Consider the following 17193-nt stretch of genomic DNA (forward strand, 5'->3'; position numbering starts at 1 on the left):
TTGTTTTTGTGTATATCAATTATTGGAAAAGTTATTGAAATGGTTATGACAGTTAGTAGTGAAGCATTGTTTTGTTAATTCTGATATTAAATGTTTTCCAAATGGCTTTGTACTCTGTTCATCATGAATTAAGAGGTACAAGGTACCTAGATTGGTTAAGTTTGGGGGAATTTTGTCTATTCATGTGTGTGCTTTATGTTGTTGGTTCTCACGAATTGTACCAACTCGTTTGTACCACTTTTTGGTTATGAGAGTTAGTAGTTAAGTGTTGTTTTGTTCATTGTTTTGGTTGTGGAAGTGTTGTCGTATAAATTTTGAGTATTGGAAATCATTTAGTTGAAAAGAGTTTCACATCATTTTAATGTACTTTAATGTGTAACATGCAAGAAGCATGAAATGTGTGTTTGAAATCTGAATTTTTCCAATGCCGAATGGTTAAGTTGATTTGATGTGATTTTGGGTGATTACAATGCACGATTTTCATTGTGTTTTGGTCAATTTTTTTTTTTATATAGTGTATTTGTTGAAATATGTAGTCCTTATTGTTTAAATTTGTTTATCTTTAATTTGGTTAGGTTCATCATACATGGCTGGGAAACGCAAAAGGAAAGGGGGAAATGAACCCGTAAAGAAGGATGTCACCCCCGAGCCGAACGATAATGCGGTTGGTTGGAGAAATTTCTTGTAAGTTTTGAATGATGGATAGTTGTTTACTCGTGTGATTGATGGTTGACATTTATTTTATTATATATTTGATTGAAATTATGTCCATATGTAGCAATGCGAACTACAAAGCCCTTCGAGCAGCTGAGAAGGGATTAACTGAGAAAGAGGTTTGATGTCGGCTTGTTACTTAATTTTTTTATATCAATTGTACGTAATTGACGTAGGGTTGTTTGACGTACTTTACGATTCTTTCCATGTACTACGTAGTTGATGTAAGTTTGCCTCATATTACGGGCTACCGACAAATTAAAAGTGCAATATAAAGGTTTCACCGACGAGGAGAAGTCCGAGTGGAGAAGCTATGACCCTAACCCTAATCCCGCTAAGAGAATTTTGTGCAAACAAGGGGAGGAAACCAAAGGCGGTGATGCCAAGGGGAAGAAAGTGGAGGTGGATGAGGAAGAGGGTGCTCACGATAGTGAAGAAGCATACGTGTACGGTCGATGCTCCTTCAACCGTTTAATGAGGATTTGCAAGAACTCGAACTGGAGCAGAAAGATGTGATCCAAAATGCTGGATTTGGATCATTCATCAGAGAGGATGCACCATACGTTGACACCCGACTAGTGAGTTGGTTAATCAAACATGTTGACCCAACCACTAGCATACTGGATTTGTATGGGAGGAAAATTCACTTATCTGCCGCGATGTTCGGAGATGTTATGGGGGTGGACGACGGAGGGGATCCTGTAGTCACCGAGGGTGATAGTGACACTCGATATCTGGAGGAGATATTGAACGTTGTCGAGTACACCGTGTCCTTGACAATGTTGGAGAAATCTTTGTTGGAGTGCGTTGAGGCAGACAGCCTATTTCTCATTAAATTTTCTTTGGTGGTCATAGGGACAGTCCTTGCGCCGAAAACGGGGGTCGATATCACTTCGGGGTACTTGCACTCCCTTAGGGTTACCAGGGACATTCGCCACAAGAACTGGGCGGCTTGCGGGGTTCGTATTCGATGAACTCAATTTTCGGATTCCGAAATAAGGCGACGAAGAATGTATCTGTTGCACCTTATTCCTCCAGGTACATTGATTTTGTTATCTTTCAATTATGTAAATGTGTTTATTCAGTTTATAATATAATATTGTCATTTATTAGTCGAATGTATTACCAATACATTGTTTGTTTGTGACAGTTGGTGTACTTGACTCACGTGGAGTGGAACTTTGGATATGTCGACCGAACAGTGCTCCCCGTTGATTTTGGGGTAGTAAACAATGTAAGTCCGCTTACAAATTTGTGAAAGACAATGGCGGACACGACAGCCACAAGGTACATCGAATTTTGGTTACAATGTGGTAAAGTGATTTCAGTTGATATTAATTATTTTGGGTTTGAAAAATTAAATTTGTTATGTTTAACAGATAACGCTCACTTCGAATCCCGTAATACTGCCCAACTACTACTCGGACTCGGAAGGAAGAAAGAGCGGTGACCACTTTGTCGGCTACATCAACGAGTTGAAGGAGTACATCTCGAATGAGTTAAAGTCTCGGTTGAGATCATTTTCTTTGAAATTTATGGACAAAGGAGAAGGTGTAGGTGGTATTGACCGAGAGTTGGAGGAGGATCTTGCCGCGGAAACGGGGAAGAAGGCGGAGTGCGGCCGGAAGCCGTGGAGGAGTCCCCGTTGAAGTCCCCCGTCCGTTCGAAGACTAATGTTGTTGGTCTATCCGACGAAAATGTGGTGGATTCGTAAGTACGCCTTCACTATACGTTACAAAATCTGTTGAAGATGAAGGTGCTGCACATAAGACCTTCGACGATGAGGACTTTGATATACTCGAAGTGGCATCTTTCTGGAATAAAGGCAAAGCCCCCGTCAAATCAAAGAAGTCACAGTCGGAGAATGTGCCTTTAATTGAGGATGACTTCAACGATAAGGCGTACGAGCAATTCATTGAGTCGGGCGGAAGCTTGTTGTCGGGCCATTCAAGACGAAGGAAGCGATCCCCCGTAACCAATATGGGTTTTACAAGTTTATTTTTAGCAACACGTTAGATCCGGGGTAAGTAAATGTTATTTTCGTATTTCTCATTATGATATACTTGTAGAAATTTTTAATAACAGTTACATTGATTACAATTGAATCAGATATGTGCTTGCGAAATTTCGAAAGTTTGAAGTGGATAGGAGGTGCATGGCATCGTTGCGACCGTTGCGAGAAGTTGAGGGATCCGTAAGTGTCAAAGTATTAACTAAATATGTATCATTTATTGTACATGTGTAAATCATATTTCATTTTGTTGCAGATCATTGGCTTGTTTTTCTATACTAATGAACAAGTACGAACGTGATAGTCGATTACGACCAACCTCGTGTTTGGTACATGCCCACTCGCATCTCGGTAATTGCTTTCTTTGTACGACTTATTTTAAATTTTGTAATTCGGTTTGGTTGTAATTTCGTTACTTGAGAAGATGAACAATGCTTTTGCGGCAAAAAACTCTCGGTTCGTTTAATGTGAAGAGGATTGCGAAAGACCGGAGTGGTCAAAGCTGTTTTACGAAGACAACTTCGAAAAATGCGTCAAGGTACTTCATCATATACACATGGTCGTTCTTAATTGTAATTTTGAAAAGTGAGATATGTTAGCGATGCATATTGGTCATTGTAGTGTCGAATATCTATATGGTGTGTAATTTCAATTTATTTTTGACTTTATTGTTCCTCTATTCAATTGTAGATGTTTGTGCGGTGTTGACTCTAGAAGGTGCACCACATTGGTTTGGTGCCGAAGTAAATATGAAGTCGAAGGTTGTCTCATTTATGGACTCCCTACACACCGCAATGAATGAGAAGTATCGTGTGGAGGCTACGAAAGAAATGGTCAACTTGCAAAGTTTCATTGTTTGATGTGAATAACTCATTGTGTACTTGACTCTAACTAATTGTATACCTTTGCGGTTGTCGACGTTGGACCTTTTGTTTGAGGAGAATAGGTCGAAGAATGTGACTTTCGTGGATTTCAGAATTGACAGGAAAGATCGCGGGCTTCCTCAACAAGACAATGACCGAGATTGCGGAGTATACGTCATGAAGTACATGGACGCTGTGGCCAATGAGGAAGAAGTAGTTGATGAGGTATACCACTTTTTAAATATTTCGGAATGTACTACGCAAGTTTGATTGAGATTAACGTTGTGTAATTTAAATTTTATTCGGTGTTTTACCGTGAAGTTGATTAGAGTTAATTACATTTTCTAAGTTTTTGTTTTTGTTTCGTATTGTGGCACGGTTTCACCGGTTGAGGCACGTTTGGAAATCATTGCGAGGATCATAAGCGATGAACAAAATGAAATTCGTACCAAAGTGGTTGAAGATCGTAGGGCTGCACAAGGCGGCTCATTTGCATCGTCCTCGGCCCCTTTGCGTAGTCCGTCAAAGTCTCCACGCGATCCTCGGTTCGGTACGGCGAAGTCTCGCAATGCAAACATGTTTCCCCGTCAAGAGCCTCCCCTAGGCTTCGGTCTACCAAGACTAAGATTTCATATGGTGAATAGTGTGTGAAAAACACTTGTGTTATTAATAGGTTGTGTTATTAATAGGTCGTGTGATTAGTGTGTTGTGTAGTTTGGATTTGGGAGCATAGGTTGTGTTATTTGTGTGTTGTTTAGTTTGGATTTCGGAGCATTTGGATTTAGACATCTGTTTTTATTAGTTCACGTTTGGGCTGGTTATTATGTTGACGGACTTGTGTTTATTTTAGTTTTGACAATATATTAAACCATACTTAGCAAATCTTTGTACTCATACCATAACAACTCTTACAATGTACCCATACTTGAAAGTAGTTATTTGTACTTCACGAAATTATTTAACCGTAAAACAAAGGTGACTTCTTAATTTTCTTTATTTGTTTTTTTGGTGAAGAGGTGACTTCTTCTTAATTATTTGAAGGAAATCATGTTACTTGCCTAATCTTACCAAATCTTTGTAGTCATTAAACTTTAAACCGATTTTTCCTTAAACCGTATTTTCAAAACACATGTACTATGACATTACAAATAACGACAAAGGTCACTTGTTAATTGTTTGATGTTAGTTACCAAATCTTTGTAGTCATTCAACTTTAAAGCTGAGTTTTGAGAACATTTAAAAAAAAAGATTGAAACCATACCATATCAACTCCCATTACTCTAACCAAATGTACCATTACTCTAACCAAATGTAAATAAACAATAGCCCCCTTAAATATGGTTTTTCATAACATAGTAATGAGGAAAAATATGGAATATAGAACATTCTCATCGCGCTTACTTCACATAACAAATACGAAGATGTGAATAATATACAATTTTGCAACTTCACATTGAACCCATTGACGAAATTTGCTACAGAAATTAGAAATGTAGAAAACATAAAATTTTGAGAACGTTGTGGGTACTTCATACCAAATGAAATTTTCGTCATCATCCACACGGTTCTATTAAGATCTACACAATTAAGTTAAACAAGTTTTGAGAACATAAGACATACAAAACATTTGCATTTTGGGACAACCCATATCTTCAACGCAATATAAGTTGGACAATGATGAGAAGGCAAATAAAAATGATAAAAATTAATTTTCTAATAACATTCTCATTGCGTTTCTTATCTTCTTCGAAAATCTTGATTTGGTTTCGCAATCCAGTGTAGCATACGTACTTCTCTTACCATGTGATTTATCGATCCAACAAAAGTAATCACATCCTCGACTTTCATCGTTCTCCCGAGTTGAAAATAACCCTATTAGTTTATCATGGCTGCCTAAGTACAGAAAACATAAATGAGAAGTACTTTTGAATCTAAAAAGACAAAACTCTTACATAGTGTGGACATCCGAAGAATCGACGACCAGGATTTGCTCTACTACTAGAAGTCCAAACATAAGCTAGATCACCACAGTAGCAATGGGGGTGTCCCTGAAGTGAATTTCTCCAAGGCGGACCACCCCCATCGAACCCGCATGAGTCTTCTCCACCACCCGCCACCATGTGCGATGTACTATAATTTCTGAGTGAGGTGTACAAATTTTTTTTTTTTTTTTTCTAACTATGGTGGAGATAATGTGTGTCACTCACAAGTAAAGGGGGCACTTTTGTTTATATATAGGTCGTTCCAAATGAGTTAGTGGTGTGAAAATGAATTTTTTTAAAAAGTTTTCTAACATTATCAATCTTGGTGCCAAAATAAACCCCAATTTCAAAACCTAATTCGTACAACATAATAGGGCATGGGCGATTGTTTCGTTGGGAAGCGTATCATGTCATGTCTCAACCTAGGTCCTTTCTTTTAAAATAATATTTTAGTGTTGTGTGAATTGACAAGGTCCATCAATTGAACAGTGTACGTCCCATATTACATTACTAAATATTTGTTAAATCCATTAAATAATATTAGTAGGGATGCCAATATTAGTAAACATTAAATATTTTAATTTACGTTGATTGAAATTTAATTTTTCACAATTGTTACTCAAGTTTTGTTGTATTTGTGATAGTTTAATTATTGGTAATAGTCCAAATGGAAAAAACGATGCCGCATCGCACCATTTTCCGCGATGCGAGTTACGCGATTTTTAGTTTCGCGGTGCGGCTGCGGTTTGAGAAATTGGAAAAACCGCATGTATGGATTGGTTAAAAAAAAAAGGGTCAAAAACTACACTACCGACACTGCAAACACCCGAATATATTATTACCACACTTAATGATATAAAAATACAAACAAATACATTTATAAAAGTCTTGATTAATATTTCTTTATAATTATGTAGTTTTTTTTAATATTATATATAAAAAAATAATGTTGTCTACAGTGAACATCCTGTTACTATCAGTATCTCTGTCATGAAGCCGAAAATTACATGTTGGAATATTTTTTACAAATTTACAATTCTTCACGGGGGGTTCGTTATGGTAACAATGAACATCCTGTTACTATCAGTATCTCTGACACACAGGTTAATGCGAGTCACAGTAAGTACTCAGGTTAGCATTGGTGTAGCAGAGTCACTATCCTCAGGATCAACTCACTGAACGTCCTCTCGGGCTAGGGTTCTAATGAGCGGCAGTCAACCTTTCACAAAGACTCACCTTTGCTACGGGCGGTGTTTTTGGTTAATGCGAGTCACGGTAAGTACTCGGGTTAGCATTGGTGTAGCGAGTCACTATCCTCGGGATCAACTCACCGAACGTCCTCTCGGGCTAGGGTTCTAACGAGCGGCGAGTCAACCTTTCGTAGCACTCACCTTTATTCTTGGGGTGTTTTCTGGTTAATGCGAGTCACAGTAAGTACTCAGGTTAGCATTGGTGTAGCAGAGTCACTATCCTCAGGATCAACTCACTGAACGTCCTCTCGGGCTAGGGTTCTAACGAGCGGCAGTCAACCTTTCGTAGCACTCACACTGTTACTGGGGTGTTTTCTGGTTAATGCGAGTCACAGTAAGTACTCAGGTTAGCATTGGTGTAGCGAGTCACTATCCTCGGGATCAACTCACCGAACGTCCTCTCGGGCTAGGGTTCTAACGAGCGGCGATCAACCTTTCGTAGCACTCACATTGTTCTCGGGGTGTTTTACGGTTAATGCGAGTCACGGTAAGTACTCGGGTTAGCATTGGTGTAGCGAGTCACTATCCTCGGGATCAACTCACCGAACGTCCTCTCGGGCTAGGGTTCTAACGAGCGGCGATCAACCTTTCACATCACTCACCTTTGTTACGGGCGGTGTTTTCTGGTTAATGCGAGTCACAGTAAGTACTCAGGTTAGCATTTGCGTAGCAGAGTCACTATCCTCAGGATCAACTCACTGAACGTCCTCTCGGGCTAGGGTTGTAATGAGCGGCGATCAACCTTTCGTAGCACTCACCGTTCTTGGGGTGTGTACTCGGTTCATCATGAAGCGTACGGATTCACTATTCTACAGTAATGATCATTTAAGTCTAGCGACGGCTACTCTGCGAAGAGTCACGTCAATCATAAGAAAAAAAGGACATTCTCCATAAAAACCCTACAGCACCTAGGGATTTCACCATGCATCACCCATGGTATATTCATCGGAAATGCCCAACTTTATGGATACTTACAGACACATGTGTAAGTACAACTCTAGGGATTGCCCCACTCAAACACTATAAATACCCCCTCAAAGCTCATTTAATGGGGTCGGAGAATCTTGGCTGCTTAAGAGCAAACAGAGAAAAAACTCACCAAGAACATTCTTTGTATTAAAGAGAGAAACATTCTCCCAAGTGTAAGAGCTGTATTAAAACATCCATAAATATCAGTGGCTCGTGGACTAAGGCTCATTAACGCCCCAACCACGTAAAAAGTCTTCATCTCGCTTTCTTATAGCTCATTATTATATTCATATTTTATTAGTTGCCGAAAACCTCGGCCAACAACTAGAGTCACTTCTTGTCTTAAAGTACTATTGTATTCATAACATTATACGAGTTTGTTATTAAATATCTATATTTATATAGTATTCAAAAAATTATTGTAATCAATGGCGGTACTATGTTCTTTGGGACCATGGCCCCTCCTCACATTTTGATTTTTAAATGTATATCTATATTAATTGCTTTTTTTTTAAATATATATTTCTTGATAGAAAATTGACTATTTCAAAACTCAAAAGCTCATAAATGGGCCAATGATTATTTATGCTTTTATACTAAAACAATTTTGTTTAGAATTGTATCAATATCGTTCTGGTAGACGTGCTTTATCTATTTCGGCATCTAAAAAAGTTTTGGAAAATTTTACAATACACCACTCCTTTTTAAATGAATATATTGATGCACCATATTTGTTTTAGAATCTAAATAATTTTCTAGTCAAATTTTTTCTTATGGTCGTGTACGTTATTTCTATTTAAGATATCCTGTAAAATTTTAAGAAATTTGAAAAATTTTAACACGCCGAAAAATAGGATTCAAAAAGTGTGTTGCACACGTGACTATTTTATTTTATAAGCGTGTGAAATAGATTGTTTGAACACTACTTTCTATATTGTAAATTATTCCGAATTTGTCACAATTTTATAGAATATCTTAATTAACTATAACGTAAACGAATATGAATATGAAAAAAAATTACACTTCAAATTTATTCTCAATGTCGAAATAGGTAAGGGTGCATTACTGCACCCCTTTTAAGGGGGTGCATTGTAGAATCACCCAAAAATTTTTGGTCTTTTTTTTTTTTCATAATCGCATACGATGTACTTATTTAGGACCATATATAAAATTTTCAAAAAATTTTTAATAGTTTACAGTACCGAAAATAAAGCTCAAATAGTTATTTACCACACGTATAAGAAAAAACAGTCGTATATTCAACTAAATATTTAAACCTTATTTTTTACACTATATACTATTCGAAATTTTCTAAAAATTTTCAATAATTGTAATGTACGCAATTATGGAAAAATAGTTCACTAAAAGTTGTCCTGAATGCTAAAACAAATACAACCCCTTAAGGGGTATACTATAAATTTACCCTATGCTCTCAATGTACTAAATTCTTCATATTTGTCCTACAAAAGAACAAAAAATCTTTATCCTTATGCTAAAAAAAATCAACATACTTAGGCCCCTCCTAAGACTAAGTTTGGTTCCGCCACTGATTGTAATCTTGATTCCAACGATTGATACGTTAATGTAATCTTACAAAAAATATTGCAATATTTACTCCAACGAATAATATTTTAATGAAATATTAAAATCGTATTTAAATAAATATTGAGTTTTCATTATTAGTAAACATCCTAATTTAATTTCTTATTCATTTGGCCACACATGTTTAATTGGACATAATATTAGGATATTTGTTGCTACATGTGATAACAATGGGAGCAACATTTACCTTATTTAAATACATAATTTTTGTTTAGCACAGTGAACCAATTCAATGTTGTCACCGAGCATGCATATTGGTTCCAATTACGTCTTCCAAGGAAAAGTTAGTAGGGGGTTGGGTTTGTTGATACTACGTTTTTCAAGGGATTGAAAAAGTCAAATAAATAGCTTTAGGTTATTTGTAGCAGTACCTAGGGTTATATTATTAATTATTATTTTTAAATTTTTGTGAAGACTACACTCAACAATCACATCCACAAGTACTATATATACCCCTCTCCCTCTCCTTACTCCTTCACAATTTCGTAGTGTTTTCTACCCTACGAACTCACTCCCTATATGTAGACGTGTGTATAATATATTAAAAAATAAATTATGTATTGTTGTTGCACCAAAGTGAAGATGTGCAAACGTAAGGATTGGTATGCACTTTGCAACCGTGTGTTGTAGGTGCATCAAGGGAATTTCAGAATTCAATAAATCATCTCATAACAAATTTTGGTAATAACTCAACTCTTTATGTCTATTTATTTCAATATTATATTATTACAAATTGTTTCTTAAAAATTTTATGTATGTGGTACATGTGTATTCAGGAAATGTTGACGAAGGTTTGGGATGGGTGGACTAGGGTGGCGGGAACTACTTCCAAAACGGCCACCCAAATATGTCATCCTACCGAACCTTAACCTCCAGGAGTGCACAAGGCGACCGAGGAATGAGTGTTATTATATTTGACACAACGGTGCGCCAGACTCTTGAAGAAAAGATATGCGGGAGGCGAATGTCAGCGTTGTTTACAGTCTTAGGTCAAATTGCTTCCTCATGTACAACCTGCGGTTGATTTGACCGTATATGGATTGATGGGAAAATATTATTAAAATGTTTATTATTTTAAAATACAAAAAAGGTCTTCCTCATTTATTTAAAATTGTTTTTTAGGGTTTTGAAGGATTTGTTGTTTACTTTAAGTGTTGAAATTATTATTTTATTGTAAAAACGTACTTAGCTGAGTTTTACATAGTTATATGTCACATCGTATGTACTGTTTGAGATTCTATTAACATTAAGTTTCTTTGATATTAACCCAGTGAAAATTCAAAATGTATATTTAAATGACACACATTATTTTCATTCATATTGACTTCAAAGGTTTGTATATTTAAATAACTATTTTTTATTTTATTAAAGAAGGTAATACATCCTACACATGTCAACTGATTATTGGACATTAGAATTCAAATACAAACTAATAACAACTTTTTCTCTCACAAATTGTACTAATTTCTTACACGTACAAACTGAACCAAACCATAACAAAACCGGTCAATAGGTTGGTTCAAATTACGTCTTCTAAGGAAAATTTATTAGTTGGTTGGGTATGTTGAAGTAACGGTTTTCAATGCATTGACAAAATCAGGTTTGTATTGGTGTCATATCACCCCATCTTTAGCCGTACTAGTTTCTATTAATTATTATTTTTTAATTTTTGAAAAGACTACACAACACAATCACATCCACAAGTACTATATATACCCCTCTACCTGTCCTTACTCCTTCACACCTCAATTTAGTATTGTTCTCTTTCCTAGAGAACTCACTCCCTTCCTGTACACATATGTGTAGGGATAATATATGAAAAAAATAAATTATGTATTGTTGTTGCACCGAAGTGAAGATGTGTAAACAGAAGGATTGGTATGCAATACAACCGTGTGTTGTATATGCATTAAGGAAATTTCAGCAATTCAATCAATCATCTCATAATAAATCTGGGTAATAACTCAACTATTTTTGTCTACTTTTTCAATATTATATTATTACAAATTGATTCTTAGAAATTTTATGTACGCGCTACATGTATATTCAGGTAATGTTGACGAAGTGTTCGGACTGGTGGATTAGGCTGGAGGGAACTACTTGAGACGCCGCCAAATCTCCCACCCAACCGAACCTACCCAACCTCCCGTAGTCCACAAGGCCATCGGCGGATGAGTGTAATCATATTTGACACAGCCGTCGGTGCGCCAAACACTGGACGAAAATCGACACGCGGGGTGGAAAACTAAAGTCTTGAGTCAGATAAAGCATCATGTGATAATAGTACTGATATTATAGTATATCTCAATACAACCTACATTTTTCAGTGTAAAAAACATCCTAATTAATTTATTTTGGGATACAACTAAGTTATGTACAAATTCTGTTCTATTGTGTATGTCTTTGTAACTGTAAACTTAAATTTTATTTGGAATGGAAATATGTTCACTCAATATGTGCCATTGAGTTTCACTATTTCCAATAAGTTACGAACAACACTTGCAATGTCAGATTTTAAAAAATAATTCCAAAATAAAATAAGTGGATGAGCTAGGGTTTTCAAAGTAGATGGTACACCCTAATGTTGTGACCTTATACGGATTAATGGTACAAAATTAGTGAAATAATGACATATAATTACTATCAAGTAATTAGTAATACCTTTGAAATTATTAATTATTATTTTTAAATATTATTTAATTTGAAATTTGAACTCACTTCACAATTTGGGTTGGATTTTCCAAATGTCTTTTTCCAATGCATTGACAAAGTCATCTTGATTGATAGGGTGTACAGTCTAGTCAAATCAGGTTTTAAATGAAAATATTTAATATTAATTTTACCAACACGGATTCATAACATCTTAATGGTAATGGTAGTTGGGTGTTCACTTTTAATATTGGAAATTTGTAATGTTTAAATAAATATGTGAAAAATTGTAATGTGGTTCCCAAAAATTAATTAGCAAATATATTTGTGACGTATTTCAATGTACGGCAGAAGATGGATCTCCCATATCTCAATAAGTTCAAGTTTGAAAATAAAGTACATCAATATCTGTGCACAGTACGTCACACCGTAAATACAGTATGGTGCAATTATGTTTACTCAATATTTGAATTTAATGAGATAATTAGAAGTTGTTGTCAAATGTAAACTATAATTTCGTACATATTTATTCGTAAAATACTTATTTTAATACAGTTTCAACCATTTCCTATTTACGAGTTGTACTAAATTTGGACTACTACCCATTCTTAATAGTCCACATTCTTATATTGTTGGGAATTATTTCAAAATTGTCCAAATATTGTAATCTTCTTACCCAAGTATGGACTATTAATTTCCTCTAATTTTAATTTACGCATACTCACTAAAAAAACCAATTGCTTTGTCTTATCAATATTTAATTTTCGTCTACGTCCTACGGTGTACTCACCGACGTTAAATGGAATATTTCATATGCTTTAAATAACGTACGTCGAGAGATGTCACGGTGTAACGTCAAATCAAATTCGGTACATGCGGATCTCATGGGATTCCCTGATTTGAGTTAATTAAGATACTATATGCAAACACGAAACCTAGGTATATTACTTAAGGAGATTTAATATTTGTTGGGCTGTAATATACTAATATCACATTTTTGTTATTAAAATTTGGACAAGTGAAATGTTAATAAATTATTGACTACTGAAATGAGTGGATGTCATATCACATTTTTTATTTCACCATTTAAACCATGTACTTATTATTTCAAGATGGTGATGTGACATTTTTTTTTTTACTTCAAATCTGGAAATTATTATTTAAATCAAAAAACCGTACGTACTATTCTTTTTAATAGAAAAATGTCACATCACATAGTACTTTTTTTATATTACTTAGATTTTGTTTGGATTTGATTCACTCTATTAACATTGGTTATCTAAATGGGTAAATTGGGATTTTTTAGATTGTCGTAAGTGGATATTACCATTGTCAAAATTTATTAACTATTAAATGGTTTAATTGGGAAAAAAAAAATCCATTATTAAATTACATGAACCGAATTACGTGTACATCAACCCACCAAACCACTATATAAGTAAAGGTTAGGTTTTACAAACTAAGCATTTATTTTGAAACCCCGTTTTACTATTTCCTAAATCAAATGGACCCTTACCAAAACTTCAACCCTTTTGAAACAAGTCCTCCAAAATCCCCACCGCATCCTTTCTCTTCCACAAGACCCGTAGGTACACCGTCACGGAGTCCAAGACTCCGTTCAGCCTCCATGTCAGGATGTCCAAACTGTGCAAGGCTGGAGTCTGTTCTCCACGAACACGAAAAGCTGACAAGGAAGGCTCATTCACGAGCCACGGAGGCCAAGCAGGAGTCGTACAAACTGGCGGAACACCTGTACCATACAGCCCACTTCATGCAAGAAGCCAACAACTTCAAGACAAAAATTAGAGGGTATCATGGATGACATTCTCGACTACACCGAGGTGTCCATACCCCACTACCCACTTCATGTAAAACAAGAATCACCAATCACTACTCCAAGAGAAACTCCTTCACGACCAAAGTCCCCGTTCGAGACAATAGCCCTCCGTCTCAACGGAAGTTCCCTCAAGTTATAGAACTTGATTGAACATCCGTTCGGTTTCAATCGTGGTATTTTATATATATGTAGTGTACTTTTGTTACAACTCATCTCATATGGCCGTTCTATCAACTTTTTGTTATGCCATTTAATGAGATTGAAGAACTTACCTCCATTATATATATAGTTGTGTGTAACTCTACTATATTATTTTAAGTCTATTTTCTTTACGTTTGCGGTTGTGATTTCACAATGATTCACTTCACTTTTAATTCCACAATTAATTAATGAGGAAAGTGACATTAATACTGCAAAATAAACCGAAGTACAGATTTCATAACAAATACTGATAGTACATTATAGCATCAAAATATAAAATAACATAACTTGGACACTAACACAAAGCATCATTTACTGTTTTTTGGAGAAGTATCCACTCCTTCTTTGTCCCCAACTTCTACATCATCTCCATTTCGGTCCTCACCTTTGTCAGTCGAATCATTCATGTTGTCCTGTTCGGGTGATTTATTTGCACCAGAGCATTCACCCTCATCAAACAGTGAGGAAACAGAATTCAGGATAGCCTCTTCATCATTATCATCATCAGAATCCCACATGCAGGGAAACTCATTAACACAGCAAAGTTGTCTAACTTGCTGCCCATTGAAGCATTGTCCCGTCTCTCCATGTAGACATAAAGCAGAGAAAGCTTCTATGAAAGATTCATAACGAATTATTTTTATGGACGCATCAGAATTAGTGTTTTTGCTTACAGCGTCTTCGTACCTACTATAGATACCTTCATTTGGTCCATTGAAAATAACCCAGTGTGGACCTGAACTCATACTTGATATATGTAATGCTAATAACTAAATTACAAGTTAATTTCTCTATAAACTTGAGGCTGGATTGGAAAACGTCTCAAGTGTGTTATATAAGTCGTGGAGAATAACCCTACAGTACGTTTTTTAGTTAGCTGTACTCAACTGGGATGTACTCCATTGGGCACATCTGATGTGTCAAAAGAGGGGTGGTTAAATTTCTGAATTACACAGTTAAATACACGTGTAGGCGTACGTAGTATGGTCAAATGTCAACATTATTCATCAATCCCGTTTTCCCAGAAAACCTAATGTACTACGGTACTGTTCTAACGTACAACGACGGTTTAATTCATAAGAAGATGTAGGTCAATGGCCCATTAATATCAGCCCAACATATATAAATGGGAGAAACTACCCATTCTACTAAAAAATGTCATCAATTCATACAAAAAAAAAACATCCTTACTTTTCAATCTTTATTGTCCAGAAATACAAAAATGTACTATTACTTTTATCCTGACGTACGAAGTGGTTTAATTCATTAAAAAAGGTTGGTAAAGGCCCATTCATATAAGCCCAACAATTTTAAATGTTACCACCAACCCATACAACTCAACAAAATATCTAAACCCAAAAATCATACAATAACATTATTTTCCAATTAATTTATTCAAAAGTAAATGTAATTGTACTATTTTACTGTTCAAACGTACGAAGAGAGTGGAATAGAGTTTCCAATATTTGAGAGGCCCATTAATATCAGCCCAACACACTTAAATGTGATCACCAACCCATATTACTCTACAATCTGAGGCATTCAATCTCATAAAATCTAATTTAAATCGACTCACCACTATCTTTCCCTTAGTCTTCATCTCTAATTCTTCGATATCAATAACAATCGAACACTGTAACTCCACTCCAGTACATTAACGTCGAAGGAACAATTGGTTACTTATCAGTAAGTCCTTTTTTTTTATCTTTCTCGAAAACCATTCCTTACCTATTAACTTTATCATTTAATTTGTTAATTCAAACAGATACAATATGGAGGCCGAGTCTCAGGCAGAGAACATGAATGAGGAACAAACCTACGAATGGGAAAGCATAACAACAGAGCTAAACATCACAAAACCAGTGAATGAGATTCAAATATGTGACGTCCTAGGCAAGAGTCTCGACAAACTGGGAAAATGGGAAGCATTCTACGAAATGTATGCGAAACGGATGGGTTTCGGCACAAGAAAAGATGATGTACGACGTTCTCACGGAGTCATCGTAATGCGCAGGTGGGTTTGTTGTTCCGAGGGTTACAAAAGAATCACAATAACGGAAACACAAAGAAAAAAGAGACCTCATGATGTCACTAGAACCGGATGTCAGGCAGCATTACGTATTTTACTCACACAACCATCTAACACTTGGAAATGCAAAGAGTTCAGCACAATACACAATCACGACCTCGCTTCATCAAGTGAGGTACAATTTTTGAGATCATACCGAGTAGTGTCCGATGGCTTGCTTGCCCAAGTTAGGTCGATGAACTCAGTTGGAATTAAAACTGCCAACATAATGTCTCATGTTGCTTTGCAAAGTGGAGGTTACGAGAGAATGCCATGTCAACTTCGAGATGTCTACAACAGGGTTGCTGGTGCCAAGCGAGAAGAAAAGATAGAGACGGACTCGGAAGGAGCGTTGGGATTTCTTGATTGTCTCGCAGAGAGGGATCCAAATTTCTTCGTTGTATATCAGGTGGACGAGGAGAATCGATTGGCTAACTTATTTTGGGCAGATGGAAACTCACGTGTCGACTATGTGGCTTTTGGGGATGTACTAGGGTTTGATACCACCTACATGACAAATGAGTACAATAAGCCTCTCACTGTTCTCATTGGCGTAAACCACCATTTCAACACATGCATCTTCGGGTTCGCTCTACTCCTCCACGAGAAGCTTCCATCCTATCGTTGGCTACTTCAAAAATTTCTCGAATGCCATGGAGATAAGAAGCCAAATGTTGTAGTTACTGACCAAGATGTGGCCATGAAACAGGCCATCATGGAACACATGCCTGATGTGACACACCGTCTATGTGCTTGGCATCTCAATACAAATGCTTCCAAAAAGGTTAAAGATCCGATCTTCTTGAAAATGTTTAAAGATCTAATGTACAACTACTACGAGGAGGAGGATTTCGAAGCAAGATGGTTAGACGTCGTCGAAACCCAACAACTAACAGATAATGAATGGTGCCAAACAACATTCGACACAAGAAAACAGTGGGCAGAAACTTATTTAAGGGGTTCATTCGTTGCAGGAATGAGAACCACACAACGTTGCGAATCGATCAACTCAAAAAAAAATTTTTAGAGAAGAATTATTGCTTGCGC

At 36.2% G+C, this 17193-nt stretch overlaps 1 protein-coding gene across 1 annotated transcript; it reads left to right on the forward strand.

Annotated features, from left to right (window-relative positions):
• Positions 1-15850: 15850 nt before the first annotated feature.
• Positions 15851-17173, forward strand: LOC133032078 (protein FAR1-RELATED SEQUENCE 5-like). The gene has a single exon (XM_061105900.1). The coding sequence runs from the start codon at positions 15851-15853 to the stop codon at positions 17171-17173; it is 1323 nt and encodes a 440-aa protein (XP_060961883.1).
• The last annotated feature ends 20 nt before the right edge of the window (positions 17174-17193 follow it).

Source organism: Cannabis sativa, chromosome X (assembly GCF_029168945.1).
Source record: "Cannabis sativa cultivar Pink pepper isolate KNU-18-1 chromosome X, ASM2916894v1, whole genome shotgun sequence".
Taxonomy (NCBI): domain Eukaryota; kingdom Viridiplantae; phylum Streptophyta; class Magnoliopsida; order Rosales; family Cannabaceae; genus Cannabis; species Cannabis sativa.